Source organism: Aphidius gifuensis, linkage group LG1 (genome assembly GCF_014905175.1).
Source record: "Aphidius gifuensis isolate YNYX2018 linkage group LG1, ASM1490517v1, whole genome shotgun sequence".
NCBI lineage: Eukaryota > Metazoa > Arthropoda > Insecta > Hymenoptera > Braconidae > Aphidius > Aphidius gifuensis.
Window position 1 is genome coordinate 7,072,974 of NC_057788.1, and position 22,696 is coordinate 7,095,669.

Consider the following 22,696-nt stretch of genomic DNA (forward strand, 5'->3'; position numbering starts at 1 on the left):
AAGTACGTACATGTATACGTATATCCATACACGGTAGCACTACCCGAAGTGTAGCAGCCATCTTGATTTTTTGGGCTTCCGAGCACTTCCGAGTAAGTTCTCGAACGGGCCCTTGTACTTGGAGTACCTTGTTTATATACCAACATATCGGCACAACTCTAACGAATAAACCGAGTCAACACACGTATTCTATTAACTTCCAAGAGTTTTTTCAAGGAGTTTCAAGTCGTTCGTTTGAGTGCTTAAAATCGTTTTTTTTGTGTAATCAAGCTAGTAAACCTGTCCTTTGTTGATATTAAATTATTAATTATAGAGAACCAATTCATTTTTAAACAACAGCAGATCAATCATCTTGGTTAGTAATTAATTTTTAATATTTTCAACAGTTTTTTTTCTCCTAAATTAATCAAGTTTATCAATTATTTTTATATTAAATTTTGTTTTATTTACTAATTTTTTTGTATTTTCTTGGTCATATGTTTATTCATGTGTGTGTTTTGTGTTGATTATTTGTGCCATTAGTGACTTGTTATTAGATTTTGTTTTTTTTTTTTTTTTGCATCATTTTACATCGAGATTATTTTGTCAAATTAAAATAATACATTGAAATAGATTCAGTGGAACAGCCCTTCTCTAATAATAATAATTTTAATTTAATAATAACAGTTATGATTAACCAAATTATTCAAAAATTTTTTTTTAATTTTATTCTTTTTTATTTATAAAATATGACCTTGATTATATACCATCTCAATTTTTTTGACGAGTAAGTTTTGCTAGACTTTTATTGCAATGATGTTATTTTATTTTATTGATATTTTGATTTTTATCATTCCTTCATTCTCTCGTTTTCATAACAAAACTCATGCATGCAAGTACACACACACTCACACACACTAGTCTACTTTTACTACGTATAAAAAAAAAAAAAAATTGCTCTTTTTGTCTTGTAAAAAATATTTTAGTTGGATAATAATAATAATAATAATAATACTAGAAAAATATTTAGAAAAAAACTTTTGCTGATATACTAAAATTGAATTATTTATCAAATTTCAGTATTTGAATTGGGTTCTGCCTGAGGTCGAGGGTGGGAAGAATAGAAAGGAGTAAAAATGGCCACTTCACTAAATGCACAAAAATTCAACAAAGTATCGATAATTTTAAAATCATTGATAACTCGATACAACAAATATGGTGGTATTGCACTCTCAATATTATGTGAAGAATATAAAGAACAAGAACAAGAAGAGCTGCCATTTCTTGCCTTGGGTTATAGTTCACTAAAAGAATTGTTAGATGATGTTGAAGATGTGCATGTAGGACGTATAGATAATTACAATGATTGGTATGCAACAACGACAACACCAACACCGCCTACTCCACACTATGGTCGTTCACGTTCACATTCATCAGTTTTACAAGAAAAAACGCCATCACTACAAACAGTATCAAGTAATCCATTAGCTCAAAAAAAAGTTCATGTTTATTTGCCTGATAATGTCAAAAAAAGTGAATCAACAACACCACCATCAAAGAATTCATCAACAAAAAGTGATACAGAAGTTCGTAAGCCAGCTGATGTACCATCATTGGGATCACGTCATTCATCTAAAAAAAATTCATCCCGTAATAGAGCATCATCGTTATCACCATCTAATAGAGTCAAGGTTCCAATAGCTGATACAGAAAAAAAACAAACATTACCATCATCACCACCACCACCACCACCTCCATCAGCTGTGTATAAATCCGGAAAACCTATACCTCCTTTAAAAGTAAGAATACAAAAAATTATCGAGTATTCTAATACACTAGAAACATCAACAACAACAACAACAACAACAACAACTGTTGATAATGATCCGAGAAAAGAAGTTGAAAGTTTAGCTGAAAAATTAAAACTTCCAAAGCCAATTTATAAAAGTGGTGCTGCATTAGGACTACATGAAAATTACAGTGTATTATCACTTGGACCTGGTTATAAATTTTACAGTTATCCAGATGGTGCTTCTAGTGAAGAAGAAGCACAAGTAATTGTAGCTAAAAAAGCAATAATAAAATTACGTGAGGTCATAGCTGAAAATGATGAAAAATTACCAATCAGTGATGAAACCATTGCTCGAAGAATTATTAAAATTGTTAAAACTCATCTTAATGGTATTAAGGAAGATTCAATCCCAAATGATTATAAGATAGAATACAATGAATCATTGCCAGATCATTGGACGGAAATACTTGTATCATTAAATAACGATAACTGTATTGAAATTATTGATGATAGTTTTGTTGGTCGTTTAATCATCGAAAAGGTATATTTATTTAATTAACATTGTTGTTTAACTTAAAATTAATATTGAATTTTTATTTTTTTTTTTTTAGAAAGAAGAGAGTGTTAGAACGTCTCCTCATTCACTAGTTCTACCTACTATACTAAAAGATAGACGATGGGCAGTTAAAGTAACAGGTGTAGAAGATACAATACAAGTTTGGGGACGAGTTATTGAGCCACCATACATGGAGCTCTTAGAGTCATTAGAAAAAGACATGAAAGATCATTCATGTGTAATGAAACCAGCTGAACAAGTATATCCATTCCATTATTATGTTGTTAAATCATGTCGTGTTAAATCATGTGATGCATGGCATCGTGTACAAGTTGAAAATATTGCTACTTTTAATTGTATAAAACAAGCATATATATTTTTTATTGATATTGGTGATAGAAAATGGATCGATTGTGAATTATTATTTTCAATGTTGCCACAATTTTATGGAATTGCTGCTCAAGCAATTAAAATGCGTATTTCAGGGGTTCAAGATTTTGCTAGTTGCAAGAAAGTAACTGAGATTGCTCACGAGATATTGCATGATAAATTATTATACATTGAGGTGCTTGACGAAGCAGTTGATTCATCTGGAATTCACCATATAACAGGTGTATTTTTTGGTAAAAGTAGCGATAAAGATATTAATTTAAATAATGAAATCATTAAAAATATTAAAAATTTTTGTTTAAAATCACCTTTTGTTGAAAAAAAAAATTTAAAAGTATTATTATCGAGTGTTGATGATGATGGTAAGATTTTTGTTAAATCAATGAGTGAAGCACTTGATATTTATCAAATTATTCTTGATATAGTAGTTGAAGAAAAATTAACAGATGGAATTACAAGGGAATTACAAGTAGAAAATTTGAAAATTTTTAAAAATGAAATATATGAAGGAAAATTATTTCTTATTAAGTTAAATAAAAATTGGATTAGAGTAAAAATTCTCGAAATTTTGGGTCGAGGCTCATTTAAATTTTTAGCAATTGATGCAGGTTACACATTTGAAATTAACAAACCAGAATTAATAAATTTAGCAAAATTGTCAACTTTTCTTAATAAATGGCCACAACAAGCTATTCAAGTGAAATTGAATAATATCGGTGAATTAAATACAGAAATAATTGAACGTTTAAAAAAATCAATGAAAAAAAATGAAGTCTTCACTTGTCGTGTAATTAAATCTGGTAAAATACCATCTGTCGTATTGTTTGAAAGAACATTTGGTACTATTATCAATTAATTTAAAATTGGAAGATTATAAAACTAATAATACTAAAAAAAAAGAAATTATTATTCAATAAATAAATATTCTTATTTTATATTCATACATTAAAATTAAATTTCGTAAAATTGCAAAATAATTATGATAGTAATCAGATAATTAAAAAAAAAAAAAAATTATTTCCATTTGTTGGCAAATCATAATAATAATTTATATTTTTGTTGAAGGAAAATATTCTATTAAAAATTGTATTAGAATATAATGCAATTTAGTAGTCAATTAATGAAAGGATATAAAAGAACTGATTAACATGTGATTTATTAGTATCAATTGGTTTAGATTTAATTGAATCTCAAACTAATAATACTAGAAATAAATAATTATTATTCGATAAATAAATATTTTAATTTTATATTCATATTATATTAAAATTGTTCAAAGTTGCAAATAATCATATAATAATAATCAGATAATTAAAAAAAAAAAATTATTTCCATTCGTTGACAAATCATACTAATAATTTATGTTTTTGTTTGAGGAAAATATTATATTGAAAATTGTATTACATGTGATCAATCAATGAAAGGATCTAAAAGATAATAAATTAATTGAAATAAAAATTAAAAATTTAATATTGTTTAATTATTGTATATTAACCACATACATATATATATGTAAATTGATTAACTGTCATCTTTAAACCAGTAATTTATAACAAGGTCATTTAACACTTTTAATTTTTTTATTTTTTAAATATCAAATTTAATTTCAATCACTTATTTTTTACAGTAGTTTATTCGATATTATTATTTATACTAATTTAAAAAACGAATTTTCTAAATGTCAAAATAGTTTTATACTTTTTGAAATGCTAAAATTTAACACTTAAATAAAATCAATAATTTTAAAAAATGGTAACTTGGAATATTACATTGTTTTATATGTTGAATTGATGCATTTTAAATGTTAATTTTCTTTTAACTTTTGGATAGAAAAAAAAATTTCAAAGAAACTAGACTCGAAGCATAAGCCTTGGGCCAGCTCTAATCATCAAATGTTTAACAAAACCAAGTTCGTAGTTCGTACGATATTATACCTCTTTATCATCACTTAATTTTATAATCTCAGATTTTTTTTTAATTTTCATCTTCGATCATCAAATCTCAGACTAAATACTTAGCTGGTGAGTTAATAAAATTAAAATTCTTTCATTTAACTAATAGTTTCATTTAAAAAAAAAAAGAAAAATACAGTGTTTTTTTTTTTTAATAAAATTTTCTATTATTTTTTTTACGATGATATACTATTTTAATTTTCTCAGTGTAACTTTATTATTGACATTTTTAAAAAAATATACAAATATTAAAAATACACTTTGATAAATATATTTAACAAGTATATGTAAACTTACGACTGACAGATTTCTTTAAAGTTCATGAATGAAATAAACTGAAAAGACAAATATAATTTTAGTTAAGTTTAACGATAAGCAGAGTAACTATTATTTAGCTAAACTTCAACAAATAAAAATGAACATAAATATCTACAAATGTTCGTGATGAAGTTATTAATCCAAGTGATTTAATATTTCCAAAATTACTTGAAAACATTTTCCTCAAAAATTTGTATAATTAATAATTTTCTAGAGAATAATTTCAAAGTCTTATAATAAATGCAAATGTAATTATAAATGTATTCATTTGATTAATTCGATATACAAGAAACAATGTCATTATTACCACAAAAAAAAAAAAAATAAAAAAAAATTTTTTTTACGCTAAAGGTCATTGTGATCTTGTTGGGTTGAAGTCGAGGGATAGTCAACACTCATATTTCACTGATGGAGGGCAAGAATCTTAGATTTCCCAATTTGTCAGTCTAATTGGCAGACAAGATTCTCTCCATCTTCTTCGAATATTTTTTTTTTCTTTCTTTTTACATCTCTCTAAAGCTCTCCCAATTCGTATTATTTTCATCGCTCTTGTTTTTTTTTTTTTTTTTTTCATCGGTGTAAAAATTTTTATCCTCTCGTTTATGACTCACGTTTTGCTGGTAGACAATTTTTTTTTCTTTTACTTTTTTTTTTTGACGATCAAAGTGACAAGGATCCAATACAAATGAGAAAGCCTAATTTAGCAAAAGACCTGTCTGATTAGGAAAACTTACAACATTGTAATAATTTATTTTTCTTTGTTATTTTCTATATATATATATATTTATTAATTATGATAAAATTTTTTGATTATATTATTAATAAATGAATGATCAATATTGACTTGTTATTTTTTCTATTTTTTAACCCGGAAATTGTTTGACGTGTCACTTTGCGATTGAACAGAGTGATGTATATATTAAAGTGAAATGAAAAATTTTTGGGTGACTTTGGGTTTTAAAGTAATATTTCAAAAGAAGAAAAAAAAATAGTTACTTATATTAAAATATTGAATTTTATAAAGCTATTAATTTTTTTTTTTTGGGTATATTTATATATAGATATTTATTCGTGATAATAGATACGTAATAACTGATGAAAATTGCCTATATCATCAGGAATAATTTGGTTTTAGTGATGGTTTCTACGATGGTAATGGAAAGCGATAGATAACTAGCCTCGAAGCATAAGCCTTGGGCCAACACTAATCACCAAATGTTTAACAAAACCAACTTCGTAGTTTGTACGATATTATACCTCTTTATCATCACTTAATTTTATAATCTTACATTAATTTTAATATTCATCTTTGATCATTAAATCTCATTTGACATTTATTTTTTAACATCACGTGGTATAAAAATAATAAATAAATTATAAAATAATTGTATGTTTTATATGATTGGTATAATTATCATATTAAACCTGTGGATAATTGTCGATTTAATTTTCCAACAGGTGCGAATGAATATACAAAATAATATACGGGTGATAAAATTTAATGTTCAACTAAATTTTCAGTACTTTGTTGTCAAACAATTCATATTCTTGGTTCTTTGTAAATTTATATATGTGGTATAAATTATAATAATTGGCATAAATTCCTTTGTTGTATAATTAAACGATGAATTTATTATCAAAAATGATTAGGATTTTAATAAATATTCATCAACATTTCAGAGTCAATTTTTTTTTTTCTCTTTTTTTTGCTTCTTTAATTTTTAATCGTTATGTATACGAGACTTGTAGTTTGTGAAGGGGTTTGAAAATAGAAAAAATAATTTGTCAGAAGCATTTTAATTGAACATTCTAAAATCGATACGTAAATTTTTCGATAAAACAAGTTGATGGAAAAAGAAAAATTACTAGTAAATTTGTTTTTTATTTTTTTTTTAAATAAATTTCAATTGTAAAATTAGTAGATTGGAATTCATGTTGGATTTAATAATTTAATATCTTGGTGTTATTAAATTTTGATATTTTTCGTAAACAAAAATATGTTTTTATTTATATTACAATAATAAATTCACCAGAGAACTACTTCTTTAGTTCATGTTACTTTTTGCTCATCTTTCAGGACAAAGAACTAACCAGTTAGATTTAGTTTTTAACTTTGAAGCTTCTGTAAAATTATTATAGAATATATACAAAACAATATTGTTTATACGATTTTTAGTTATTTCATCAGCACCAGTAAGCGTGTTAATTGTAATGTTAGAGTAGAAGAGACAAAGAGTTTCAAGATTTGGACAATTTTTTATACATTGGATTATACCAGCATCAGTGATGTTTTTACAAGATTCACACACAAGTCTCTTTAATCCTTTTAACTTACTGATAAAATTGTCTGTAACACCATTAATATTACTGACATTTAGTTCTTCTAATTTTTCCAAGCTGATTATAGACATAAGAGCTGCTTCAGTAATATAAAGGCATGAACCTATATCTAGTCTTCGTAGATTTTTGCATGAATTAGCAATAGCAATAATACTGCTGTCTTGGAAATCAAGCATTCTGAACACATTTAACTCTTCGAGATTTTGCAATTTTGAGAACTTATCATAAGTTTGTTCAGGGTCAACTATTGCAATATTATTAACATCAATATCATTTTGAGAACGATCATCTGATATAGTCAGATGTTTAAGTTTTTTCCAGGTGTTTGAAATTATAAATATTGCATTACTAAATTCCTTCCATGAAATTCTAATCGCGAAACAATAACTTAAACTTTCGAGATTTTTTAGCTTTGTCAATTTTTGAAGAGCAGTTCCTATTATTCCTTTACTCCTAATATCTAAAGACCTCAAATTCTCGCAATATTTTACCAATTTGGTTGCTATGTTATCATTAATTCTAAAACAAGTACCAAGATGTTCCAGGTTTAGAAGATTATCCCAATTTTTAATTGAAATATCAGGTGCATTACAATCTGGATGCAACATAATATGACAATATCTTATACTCTTGGATGAATTCAAAATATTATTGAGTACGTTTGGGGTATTTATTCCCCATTGGTTATCAATGTTGATGTATTCTAAATTTACAAATTGATTAAAAATATCAACAGGATTGTACAAGCAATATTTGCTCACGAAACAATTGAAAAGACCGAGTTCTACAAGTGTTGTTGTTTCGGATATTCCTTGAATTATGTCATCTAGAAGACAGCCACTTAATGACAAATATTTAAGTTCTTTGAATTTCTTTATATTCTGAAAAATTATAAAAATTAATTCAAACAAATTGAATATATTTTAATGAATTCATCTAATTTATAGTATTAATAATCAATAGTGACTTACGAAAAGCACTGGTGACATGATCTCTTTATCATAATCTAAAAAAATTTGATTCATTCCTTCTGGAAGAAAATTGATTATGTGAGGTTGAAACTTTGTATTCATATTATTTTCCATATTTATTACGCGTATATGAATTTTTTTCAATTTATCCAACTTTTTAAAAGCATGATTGTAGTGATTGATATTTGTTTCAAGTTTCCCGTTGATAGTTAGGTCAAGACTTGTTAAATTTTTGCAGTGCTTACTAGTGATTGGCATAATTCGAGAGCTGCAATTTTCCAAAATAAACAAACTTCTCAAATAAATACCAAAATATGATAATAATTTCTCAACATATGGTGCCATCAAATTTTCATCAAAAACAGGACTACTTGATTCGCCAAATGTGTATTCTTTAATGTCGCACCAAGCTAGTTCACATGCCTCTTTCCATTTGGAACAAACTATAAAATAAAAATATATTAAAGAAAATAAAAACATAAAAATTATAATTTAAATAAGTAAAATTAATTTTAATTTTTATTACCTTTTTCCATAGCTATTCTTTCAAGTACTGGCAGCAGCATGAATATTTGTGCCAATGAATCATGATTCAGAATGTTGATGAGATTTAATTTTTTTTCAACATGATGATGTTGTTCTTGAACATGACAGATCCTTTTTTTACTCATGATGATAAGCTCTAAAAGTGAAAAAAATAATATATTGAAACAATAACGATAAGTTTAATTTTTATGACTTTTGCAGTCCACCCCACTAAATAGCCAAATAGTACGAGGTAAATCCGAGGCCAAAATAAGTTTAAAAAAAAAAAAGTTTAAAAATACATAAAATTGCTGTTCCCTTGTTTATTTATTATAAGTAAATACAATACTATTAATTATAAATAATAATAATTGACAACAAATGAAGTTACTTTTTTAGTGATTTTATTATTTAATCCGGTTTTACCTCGTTTTGACGTCAAATCGAAGCTAAAACGAGTTAGAAAAAGAAAAAAAAATTTTTAATACAAAAAAAATATTGTTTCCGCAGCTTGCGTGTTATTGATTTAATAGAGATAAATAAAAAAATATTTAAGGAATCAGTGTAAACAAAGAAATTGTCCGAGGGATCGCATGTTGTAATTAATTTTATTTGTCAAATAAATAAATAAAAATATCAAGGACAAGCAGTAGCTAAGAACAAGATGAATTATACGGAATTAATGTTGCTTACCACAAAATTTTTTGGCCACCTTAAATCCTTGGTATATATTTCATTCATTTGACAACTAAAATACATATGTAATTTATTTTAATAAAACAAAATACCAAGGGAAAGCAGTATAGTGTATAGCTAAGAAAAAGTTGAAGCTAAGAAATTAATGCAGCCAAAGAAATTATTTGATATATGCAACATCAATTCCTTAGCTTCATCTTTTTTTTTATCTACTGCTTTTTCTTAATATTTATTTTATTTATTTGACAAGTAAAATACATGTAATTTCTTTTGAAAAATTCTCTTAGCTACAACTTTTCCTCAGCTACATCTTTACCTACTCATGTAATTATTGCTATAATAAATAAACAAAAAAACAATGATTTTTTTGTATTTTCAAACTTATTCTTTTCCCAACTCGTTTTAGCCTCGATTCGACGTCGAAACAATAATTTTTTTGAATTTTTAGACTTTTTTTTTCAACTCGAAACGAGGCTCAAACGAGGTAAAACCGGATTAAATAATAAAAACTCTAAAAAATCTATTTAATTTGTTGTCAAATTATTTATAATTAATAGTATTTTCTTCATTTATAATAAAACTATAATAAATAAACAAGGGAACAGCAATTTTATGTATTTTTAAACTTTTTTTTAAACTCGTTTTAGCCTCGTTCCGAAGTCGAATGGCGTAACATTTTGACGTAGAATCAGGCTCGGTTTTCGATGTCGATCCGGCTTTATGTTAAGACTCGATTCCCGAGAGTTCGAGACTAAAATTTCTACTGTAAAAAGTAAAATTTAAATAATATTTACCTTCTATGCTTAGCAGAAATCAATTTGAATTGATTGTTAGTTGTTACCACCACGAAGGATTTTGGCTGTACGTCTATCTATGGACCTTGACTGGAACTTATTAAATAACCAGGTTGCCCGGTTGACGACAGTTGACGAAAGTGAACGCTACAAAGGTTAGGTTTATTTTTATTAACTTATATCGCCGCTATATAAATCGGCCAATCGGCATCAATGATGGCCAATCGCGCGTGCCCACGATAAAAGTTTATGGCTGACTTCAGAGTTCAGTCTAATTAAGTCCGTGTTCTACCGTGTTATTTGACTGATAATAGTGATAATTATTTGAAATCAATTGTTGATTAAAATTATTAATTTATTTTAATCATGGTGGAAACTCCAAATGATTCGGCCAATGGCCAAGTTGCTCCACCAAAAACAGCCAAGCAGTTAGAAAAGGAAGCTAAAAAACTTGCAAAATTAGAAAAGTTTAAACAAAAGCAAGATAAAAAAGATACTCCAATAGTTGATAATTCAAAGCCTAAAGAAAAACCTGAGGTAAGCGTAATTAGTACTTGTTTTTATTTTAATGTACTACATTGCTCCATATGGTTATTTTTGTTTATTTAAAAGAATACAATAATTGTTACTTGTCAAGCTACTTTTATTAGTCCACGTGTTGTAGTTTGACATTTATTTTTACAAAAGTAATATTAACAATATAAATTATCAATTGTTTATCATTACAATTTAATTAATAACAATATTAATATTTATAATTACAGAAAAAAAATGAAAAAAAGAAAGAAGTCAAGGAATCAGCTGTTTATACTGAACAAACACCTGCTGGTGATAAAAAAAATATTGATGTTCCAATGCCAGATGCATATAGTCCACAATTTGTTGAAGCAGCTTGGTATCCTTGGTGGGAAAAACAAGGATTCTTCAAGCCTGAATATGGAGTTAGTTATTCATTATATTTAATATTATTTAACAAAAGAAAAAACAATTATTTAAATTAACATTATTTGTTACAGAGAAAATCCATTACTGAGCCAAATCCAAATGGTACATTTGTCATGGTAATTCCACCACCAAATGTTACTGGTTATCTTCATCTTGGACATGCTCTTACAAATGCAGTTGAAGATTCAATAACTCGATGGTAATTTATTTTTTATTTTCAAGAATGTTAAAAATATAAAAAATTAGGCCATGAATAATGTGAAAGTAATTCAGGTGAAAGGTAATCAAATGATAGTTAAATTTAACAATAAAAATAAAAATACTTTTAGGAATCGTATGAAAGGTCGTACAACTCTTTGGAATCCTGGTTGTGATCATGCTGGTATTGCAACACAAGTTGTTGTTGAAAAAAAATTATGGAGAGAAGAAAATAAAACACGTCATGATTTAGGAAGAGAAAAATTTATTGAAAAAATATGGGAATGGAAAAATGAAAAAGGTGGAAGAATTTATGAACAATTAAAAAAACTTGGTAGTTCTGTTGATTGGGAACGTGAATGTTTTACAATGGATCCAAAACTTTGTCGTGCTGTTACTGAAGCATTTGTACGTTTACATGATGAAAAAATTATTTATCGTAGTAATAGACTTGTTAATTGGTCTTGTACATTAAAAAGTGCAATTTCTGATATTGAAGTTGATAAAATTGAATTAACTGGTAAGACACTTTTATCAATACCTGGCTACAAGGAAAAAATTGAATTTGGTGTATTGGTACATTTTTCATATGTCATTGATGGAACAAATGAAAAAGTTACTGTTGCAACAACAAGAATTGAAACAATGCTTGGTGATACAGCAATTGCTGTTCATCCAAATGACAAACGTTATACACATTTAATTGGTAAATTTGCAATTCATCCATTTTGTGATAGAAAAATACCAATAATTGCTGATGATTTTGTTGAAATGGAATTTGGTACTGGTGTTGTTAAAATAACACCAGCACATGATCCAAATGATTATGAAGTTGGTAAACGTCATAATTTACCATTTATAACAATATTTGATGAAGAAGGAATAATTATTGGTGATTGTGGTAAATTTACTGGTATGAAACGTTTTCATGCTAGAAAAATGATAATTGATGAATTAACTGAAAAAAATTTATTCGTTGAAATTAAAGATAATCCAATGGTTGTACCAATGTGTAGTAGATCAAAAGATATTGTTGAACCAATGATTAAACCACAATGGTATGTTAAATGTGATGATATGGCTAAAGATGCCATGGAAGTTGTTAATAATGGTGAACTTAAAATAATACCAGAACAACATAAAAAAACATGGGAACATTGGATGACTGGTATACGTGATTGGTGTATCTCAAGACAACTTTGGTGGGGTCATAGAATTCCAGCTTATTACATAACATTTAATGATAATTCACATAAAGATATGTCTGATGATGATAGATGGATTAGTGCAAGATCAGATGATGAAGCAAAAATTAAAGCATCAAAGAAATTTAATGTATCAATTGATAATATTAATATTAAACAAGATCCAGATGTTCTTGATACATGGTTTTCATCTGGTTTATTTCCATTTTCAATATTTGGCTGGCCAGATAATACACAAGAGCTACAAGCATTTTATCCTGGTGCATTATTAGAAACTGGACATGATATTATATTCTTTTGGGTTGCAAGAATGGTTTTTTTGGGACGTAAATTATTAGGAAAATTACCATTTAAAGAAGTTTATTTACATGCAATGGTTAGAGATGCACATGGTAGAAAAATGAGTAAATCACTTGGTAATGTTATTGATCCAATGGATGTTATTAATGGTACAACATTGGATAATCTTCATAAACAATTAATGGAATCAAATTTAGATCAAAAAGAATTAAAACGTGCTATTGATGGACAAAAACGTGATTATCCACAGGGTATACCTGAATGTGGTACTGATGCACTTAGATTTGCACTTTGTTCATATACATCACAAGGTAGAGATATTAATCTTGATATTCTTCGTGTACAAGGTTATAGATTTTTCTGTAATAAATTATGGAATGCTACTAAATTTGCACTTATGTATCTTGGTGATTACAAGGATAATGGTGACAACCAGGTAAAATATTTTTATTTATTTTTATTTTTACATCTTTATAACTTGTGACTAATTCTTTATGCTCAAAAAAAAAAAATGTATTAAGGTATAATTATCATTTAGTTATACTGATAAAAATTTAATTATAATTTTTATGATGATTGTGACCTTAATATATTTTTTTATCTAAATTAACTCTTGCTGAATTAAAATATCATCTCATAAATGTATCAGAATGTTTCAAAAGAGACAACAAATATTGGTGATACAGAATGGTATATTAATGCTCTTCATGAAGATTGTATTCAAGATGCACTTGATAATTATTTATCAGAATTTCCATATCTTGATGGCTATACACCATCTCAAGCTGATGCAAAAATATATCAAATGATTATTAAAGTAACAATTAATAAACGTTATCGACCACATCTTGATAGATGGAAAAAACATCTTAAAAGTTTTAAAAATTCTGAAAAATTAGCTTTTCGTCAAGAAGAAGGTGGCTTTCTTTCTAACTGTCAGTCTAAAACAACTTCAAATTTCCTCAGTGGCTATCAGGTGGGAGAATAATATATTCCCCCATTTTATCCACTTGAATTAATTTTACTTTTATTAATTTTTAAAATAATAATTACTATTATTTAATGTATGTAATTTATTTTTATTTTAGCTCACTGGTCATGAGACAAATGTTGATCTTTGGATGCTTTCAAGAGTTAGTTATGCTGCTAAAACTTGTGATGAAGGAATGGCTCAATATGATTTTAATGGTGCAACAACAGCATGTTACAATCTTTGGCTGTATGATTTGTGTGATGTTTATTTGGAATATTTAAAACCAGTATTTCAAAGTGGAACTGAAGAAGAAATATTTACAGCTAGAAAAGTATTATTTAAAACTTTAGATATTGGTTTGAGATTATTGAGTCCATTTATGCCATTTATAACTGAAGAACTTTATCAACGTTTACCAAGAACAACACTTAAATATCCAAGTATATGTGTTAGTCCATATCCAGATGAAAAAGAATGTCCATGGAGAAATGAAGACATTGATAAAGATGTTGACTTTGCTCAAAAAGTTATAAAATGCATAAGATCAAATAGATCAACTTATAATCTTCCAAATAAAATAAAAACAGATGTTTATATTGAGTGTAGCAGTGACGAACTCAAAGCAAGACTTCAAAAATATAATTCATTAATTGGTACATTAGCATATTCAAATGTTTTAGAGGGTAAACCACCACTTGGATGTACAATTATAACTGTTACTGATAAACTTCAAGTTCATTTACTTCTCAAGGGTTTGATTGATCCTCAAATTGAATCAGCTAAATTGGGAAAAAAGAAAGAATTATTAACATCAACAATACTTAAATTAAAACAAGCAATATCAGCAAGTGATTATACAACTAAAGTTCCAGTTGATGTTCAAACAGCTAATTCAGAAAAATTAGAAAATAGTGAAGGTGAACTTGAACGTTTAGCTGAAGCTATGGAAGCTCTACGTTTAATGATGTAAAATTGATTGATTGACAAAATAGAATCATAGTTACAATTTCAATAATTCAATAGACAATTAATAAAAAATTCTTGATGTAAAAATGTTTTAAACATTTACTTTTTTATATAAATATTTTTAAAATCCATTTATCTCTTTGTACCATGATCAACAAAAATAAAATAATTATTAAAATTTACTGTATGTAATTACTTTATTTTTATATAATGTTTTTGTTGAAATTTTTTTTTTAAGTAAACATAATTAATAACCAATTATAAACAACTGTTATTTTTTTCGATACAACTTTTTAAATATCATCCAAGTAAATTAGTGCACTTACAGAAGGACACCTGGTGAAGCATTGCAGTGACCTCACTTGTCCATGTTGTTATTGAATCCTCGAATGTCAACATGACGAGATTTTATTTTATAAAAAAAAGATCATTCATCAAAATATACATATTTTTTTTTTTTTTCTCTATTAATTATCAAGTAATTTTATCATTCGATTAATTTTATTATTTATTAAATTGTATTTTTTTTTATTTTCTTTTTCACTTGATTCATAATATTACGTCTTCTTATTATTCATTAAGAATTTAAGATAAAAAAAAAAAAAAATCTTATCAATTTGTAGCTTATTTAGATTATTTTAAATATTTAAATATTTATCAATTTTTCTGATGAAATATTAAATGTAAAATTTTTTGATTTTTTTATAAAATTTCCATAACACATTTGATTCATATTTTTTTTTACACCTCACTTACCTGTTTAGAATTTAACACACGAACAAACGAACAAATCGTACGAGTATCCAAGGGCAATAACGTTTAGTTTTTGTAAAGTTTTTTTTACTTACTTATTTTAGTAAATTTAATTATATCAATATAAGTTTTGATATAATAATTATTATATTCAATAAATATGTACAAGTAAAAAATAGAAGAAATGAAATTTAATTATTATTTTATCAAGGATATCACTTGTTCAACATGGGAAGTACATTTTAAAGCTAAAAAAGTTTAAATGGCACTGAATGGCACTGTATTATCATCACCATCAATAAGTGTTATATATTTAACTAGTTATTTACAAGGTTTTTTACATAATTTGTTACAAATACTAATACCATCCTGGTAGAAATATTTCTCCGACTTTTTTCCAACTTTCTCCGCCATTTCTCCACCTCTTTACGAAAATGACCCATGGTTGGAGAAATGGCGGACAAATTTCTCCAACCTTTCTCCAACCAAAAATTTACTCCAACTTTTTTCCAACTTTTTTCCGACTTTTCTCCAACTTTTTTCCGCCATTTCTCCAACCTGAAATTTACTCCAACTTTTTTCCAACCAAAAATTTACTCCAACTTTTTTCCAACTTCTTTCCAACTTTTCTCCAACCATGGGTCATTTTCGTAAAAAGGTAGAGAAAGTTGGAAAAAAGGCGGAGAAAGTTGGAGAAATATTTCTACCAGGGAATTGTGCTGTTGGTAAAATATCTAGTGAAGTACCACGTAAAGTACCACTTGTCACATTGATGAAAATTACATTTGATGGTTCATCAGAATCAATTAATTCAAATTTGATTGATATGAAACTCGTAGATGTTGAAATTTAGAATACATTTAAATCGTCATTAAAACAATTAACAAAAGATTAAATAAACTGGTGAAGTACCACGTAGAGTACATTAATAACCTACTTGTTACATTAATAAAAATAACATCTAATGGTTTATTAGAATCAATTAATTAAGATTTAATTTTTCGGTAACGCTATTGGCACTCAATACGGGGGAATTTACGGGGACATTTATACAGGTTACGAGAAAATTTACGGTGAACATAGCCACCGTTGTATGTGTAGGACTGATTACATTGTGTGTGAAACCCGTAAATGTCCCCGTATTTCCCGTAAAATTCCCCGTATGAGTGCCAATAACGATTTCGTTAATTTTTATTTTTTTGAATATCTTTGGAAAAATTTATATTAAAAAAAAACTTCGTTCTATAAGTGTTAAATTTATTAATAAAAAAAAAAAAACGATAATAATGTATAATATAGAAGAAACTTGGAATAAATTTGGCTTGATTTATTTTTTCTATAAATATAATATCACTTACATTATTTTGATTTTAATTGATTTAAATTTTCAGGACATATTGATTCTTCTTGTGCAGCAAATATAATCGTGTTAATCTTGTTGTTTGTTCGATAAATCACTTGGTATTGATGATAAGTTAATCCCAAAAAATGTTATTAATTTTCTAATAATATTTGCAATACAAACTTCTTGATCAATGCCCTGGTAGAAATATTTCTCCGACTTTTCTCCAACTTTTCTCCGCCATTTCTCCACCTCTTTACGAAAATGACCCATGGTTGGAGAAAAGATGGAAAGAAGTTGGAAAAAAGTTGGAGTCAATTTTTGGTCGAAGAGGGGTTGGAAAAAAGTTGGAGTACATTTCAGGTTGGAGAAATGGCGGAAAAAAGTTGGAGAAAAGTCGGAAAAAAGTTGGAGTAAATTTTTGGTTGGAGAAAGGTTGGAGAAATTTGTCCGCCATTTCTCGAACCATGGGTCATTTTCGTAAAAAGGTGGAGAAATGGCGGAAAAAAGTTGGAGAAAAGTCGGAGAAATATTTCTACCAGGGCTCACTTCGAAAAAATTCGGAAAAATACGAGAAATCCGTAGCAATTTCACAATACTCGAATTCCTGTGTAAAATGAAAGAAAATAAACGCAGGAACAAATTTATAAAAAGTTAAACATCTAATTATATCAAATCATGATAATAATATTGAACCATGGTTCAATTGGAAAAATATTGAATTAATTTAAAAAATGTAAATTATAATTTTTTTCTTTTTTTAGAATTATTGTTTATAATTATTATTAAAAGTATCAGTGATGATAACAACAATAATTCTAAAATATAATAATATTGTAATATCAATAATAATAAAATAACTTAAAAAAAATAAGAAAATATAAATTGACAATTGTCAATTTATATTGACTATTGGTGAATGGTGACCAGTGCTCGCTATTCATCGCTATTATAATTTATAGGCAATGTAACGAAAAATAATGGATTCTCTGAAAAAATTATGGGATGGGTTCAGGGTTGTCAGTAAATTATTAATAAGCGAGCACTGGTCACCATTCACCAATAGTCACGGTGCTCACTCTTTACGTACCATTTTCACGATCATAATAATTATTGCTGTTATAGTGTTATACCATGGTAATTACATATATATAATACTAAAGTAGTATTATATATATGGGTAATTATTGTTTACATGGAAAAGACGAATGACTACATAGTACATACATATTGATATTACATATGTATATATGTAGTTTGTGTTTGCAATATACGACTCTATATTTGGGCTGATATTCAATTATTTTTTTTGTCGCTTTGTTTAGTTGTGTGCGTTTTACTGTCATGTCCTCGATTAAACACACCGATCGATCATTGAATTGTTCATAACCCACAATAAATTGTTATGTCTAAAAAACAACTTATAAATAATATAGTGACGCCTAGGAATATATAAGTTTAATTATCAAATAAAATTGTTAATATTAATTTATTAATTATTGTGTTTATAAATAATTACAAGTAAATAAAACAAAAATGGATGTACGTGGTGTTGAAGTGACAAATCAGCTTAGAGTAAGTCATTTGTCAATCATCTAATAAAAGTCAAAAAACATAAATAAAATTATAAACATGTTATTGTAAATTTAACTAATTAATTATTTTTCCAATTTGTTTTTTTCTTTAGAGTGCTATTAGAGCAAAACTTTTAGAACTTGGTGTTCGTTATGATGAAGAACTTCCTGATTATATTCTCGTGATGGTTGTAAATAAAAAAAGTCGTCAACAAATGCATGAAGATCTTCATCTTTTTCTTGATGAAAGTACAACACCATTTGTCGATTGGCTTCATGATCAAGTTTTAAAAAAATTACAAAAAGTATCAGTTGCTAAAAAAAAATCAACAAGAGAATTTGTACCAACTGTTGTTGTTAAACAAGAAGAAGAAAGAAAAAAAAAAAAGAATATTGCATTAACTGAAGATTTAAAAATTAAAGTAGAAGAACAAACTGCTGAAAAAACAACAATAAAAATAGGACAAAAAGAAAAAACTGTTAATGATACATCAGGAATTTCTAATAATAAACAACAAGACGTTAATAGAGCACGTACGAAAACTCCAGAAACACCAAATACTCCAAAAATTCCAGATAGCTCAATGAATATCATAGAAGAATCTGAAAAACCTATTAATACTTTTACAGCAGTATCAAAGAAAATAATTTATGAAGAAAAAACACCCGAACGTATTGAAAAAAATAATGAAAAAATTGAAACATCAATTGATAAAACAATTGATGAAGATATAACACCTGAAAAAAAATTAAAATCATGTGTTAATAAACCTAGAATAACATCTGTTGTATCAGTTAAAACACGTCTTGGTATAACATCACCAAAAAAAAAAATTGATAATCATTATAAAGAAAGAAATGAACGTAATGATACTGATAATAATCGTAAAATTGATAAACCATTTTATGAACCAATGAATAGAAGAAGTAATAATAATAACTATCGCAATCGTAATTTTGATGATGATTTATCAATTAAACAAAGAAATGAAACAAGTAATAGACAATTTATATCAACAAATAATCGTAATCGTATTGATAAAAAAAATGAAAAAGATTTAGATACTAAAATTGCATCAGTATCAAAATTACGAGGTGAAATATCATCAGGTAATGATATTAAAAAACGTCTTGGTATTGGTAACAAAATTATCAAACAAAATGAATCATTCAATGATAATTCAAATGTTAAAAATAGACTAGGAGCTGTTAAAAGAAAATTTCAAGCATTGGGAAGACTTGGATCAAGTCCAGTCAAACGAGGTCGTTCTGTCAACAGAGAAGATGATAATTTTTATAAAGGGGAATCAAATTTCCATAAAGAACATCAAGAACAACAACATGAAGATGATGACATAGAAAAAGAAGATGAAGATGATGATGATGATGAAGAAACAAAAGCTCCAGTAAAATCTCATATTATTGCTGTTAATAAAATTGTGTCAGAAAAAACAGACAAACGATTAATTAAAAATAAAGAACAAAAATTTGATGAAGAAGAAGAAGAACATGCAAATAAAGGTCTTGCAAGTAAAATAATTGTAACACCAAGACCATTAAAACCACTTCAACCAGTACAAAAAAGAGCAACACAATCACTTTTACTACGTGCTGTTGCTGAAGCAAATAGATCTGTTGTTAAACAAAAAAATCCGGAGCCTATTAGTCCGGTGAGTAGAAAATACAAAAGATAGACAATTATGTAAAATATAAGTATATAAATTTTTTTTTAAATTTAATTTTATTTATTTGACTGTTTTTAAAATTGAGGGATGAAAAAAATAATATTAATATAAGTATATTAAATGAATTCCATAATGCTTATTTTTACTTTTAATTATAAGACAATTTTTTTTTTTTTTAATTTATTATTGCTTGTATATAATAGAAGCAAAAAAAAAAAAAAAATTATAATAAAAAACAGTAATAAATTAATAATTTAATCTTGAAATTTGTCTTGTGTATACTCAATTTTTTTTCCTGTGACAATATTTTTTATATTCAAAAATAGAAAAAAAAAAATTTTTATTTTTATTTTTTAAATTTAATTTTTGTTAGGAAAAAAATCCAGTATTAAAACGTCCGATGCCATCAGGTACAAATGCAAGAGAAGTAGGTCAAAATTTATCGGTTCGTCTTAATGCGACAAAACGTTTGGTTATGGAAAAAATTCAAGTTGAATTAACAAATCCAGAATCATTATCAGACACTGAACCAGAACCATGTAAGTTTAATTATTTAATTATAATTTAACAATACAATCATTAATATATTTTAATTTTTTTAAAGATATACCAAGATCTGTTACTGATGAACAAATGGGAGTTGTTATGTCACTATTTCAGCATGGTAATGACACTCAAAAATTTCTAGTCACATTAAATGGTTACAGCAATAATTCAATTCAAAATATACCTGCTATTGATGATGACACTGATGCTGTTGATGCTGTTGATACTATTGATACTATTGATGAATATGAGGTAAAATAAAAATCATCAAACACTCATTTTAATGATTCATTCAATGTTAAATCTCATTATATATTTTTAGGTAAATGAAAATGTACTTACAAGTCAACAAAATGAATTATTATCAGATAATAATAATGTAAATAATATTGATAATTCAGAGGACATTGATATGACTGATAAAATAGATGATTATGAAAATAATGAAAATCATTGTATTGAAAATTTAAATATCAATGATGAAACACCAAGAAAACGTAGAAAATTAAGTCCAATTGTTTATTCAAGATCACCATCACCAAATCCAGTGCAAAAAAAAATTAAATTAACAACTGGTATGTTTTTTATTTATCAATGCTATATTTATTATATATTATAAATATATTAATAGTGTTTTTATTTTGTTGCTAGGTTTTGAAAAAAAACCAGCTGTTACGACAATAATAATTAATGAAAAATCAAGAGAAAAATGTAGGTATTGGCCAAGTTGTACACTTGGAGCAAAATGTGCATATGTTCATCCTCCAGTTCCATGCAGGTAATTAATAATTTTTTTGTTTTAAATGAACATAAAGTAAATCTACGAGTTAACACTCATAATATTTATTTTAAATTAATATTAATTTGATAATTATAATTTAATTTGACACAAAAAAATTGCTAAAGTTTAATTGTTTAATTGCTTTTAGTCAGCATGTAAATTTACATGAAAAATAGATGTTAGTTTTTAATGAAAATTGAATAATTAATCAATAGAAAATGATAATTTATTATTTTATATTTTACAGTGCATTTCCAGCATGTAAATTTGGTGACAAATGTGCTTATAAACATCCAAAATGTAAATTTGGTCTTTCATGCACTAAACTTGGCTGTGTTTTTTCACATCCATCACAGCAATGTAAATATCATCCATTTTGTACAAAATCTGGATGTGTTTATTTACATCCCACACCTATTATTCATCAGCCACAAGTAACACCACAATTAATATCAACATCAGTAGAAAAAGTTAGAGGTAAATTCACCTGGCGACGACAGGACTGAACATGCTGTTGTTTTTTTTTTTTTTTTCAAATCTTTATTTATTTATTCATTTATTGCTTTAATTTTCAATAATTATTTAAAAAAGTTATTTATATAAATAAACTTTGTTATTAATAAATGTTTTCTTTTTTTTTTTTTTTTTTTTAAGGAACAAAATTTTTGTACAACCGTCAAAAAAAAATTTCTAATAATTTTTGTAAATGAAAATTTATCAAAATATTTAGAATTCGTATGATCAATTATAATAAAAAATTTATAAGAAAGATGTTGAAACTTTTCAGTCATTTTTAGTGTACTTATAAAATAAAAATTGGTAGGTGAATTTAAATAAACTGTAAAATAATGTGAATATTCATGTAATATAATAACTCTTGTATATAATTACTTTCAATAACAATATTAAAGCAAACACAAATCATTTTTTTTTTTCGATTTCTCATGTTTGTATCCGCATTTTTATTTTATTTAATCTAGTCAAGATGAATGTCCAATGACATCATATTGTGTATCCAAATATGAAGATGAAGTCAAGAACTAGAATTATTTATAAATAGCATTAACTATTTTATGAATAAAAAATTTTTTATTTATTTTGTTTTACAGTATACT

At 26.3% G+C, this 22,696-nt stretch overlaps 2 protein-coding genes across 3 annotated transcripts; both read left to right on the plus strand.

The window, feature by feature from the left end:
* The first annotated feature begins 10,614 nt into the window (after nt 1-10,614).
* On the plus strand, nt 10,615-15,082 carry LOC122847445 (valine--tRNA ligase). 2 transcript variants are annotated; one of them, XM_044145130.1, is made up of 6 exons: nt 10,615-10,850; nt 11,078-11,254; nt 11,330-11,457; nt 11,588-13,397; nt 13,611-13,937; nt 14,050-15,082. In XM_044145130.1, exons 1-6 carry the CDS (start codon nt 10,680-10,682, stop codon nt 14,902-14,904), a joined length of 3,468 nt encoding a protein of 1,155 aa, XP_044001065.1. In that variant the 5' UTR covers nt 10,615-10,679; the 3' UTR covers nt 14,905-15,082. The 2 variants fall into 2 exon arrangements, with proteins under 2 accessions (XP_044001065.1, XP_044001066.1); XM_044145131.1 differs by lacking the exon at nt 13,611-13,937 and having other exon boundaries at nt 14,050-15,080.
* A 3,235-nt stretch (nt 15,083-18,317) lies between these two features.
* LOC122847446 (zinc finger CCCH domain-containing protein 14) lies at nt 18,318-22,501 on the plus strand. Its single transcript, XM_044145132.1, has 7 exons — nt 18,318-18,570; nt 18,683-20,239; nt 20,628-20,793; nt 20,859-21,052; nt 21,123-21,375; nt 21,452-21,578; nt 21,829-22,501. Exons 1-7 carry the CDS (start codon nt 18,532-18,534, stop codon nt 22,085-22,087), a joined length of 2,595 nt encoding a protein of 864 aa, XP_044001067.1. The 5' UTR covers nt 18,318-18,531; the 3' UTR covers nt 22,088-22,501.
* Nucleotides 22,502-22,696: the final 195 nt, after the last annotated feature.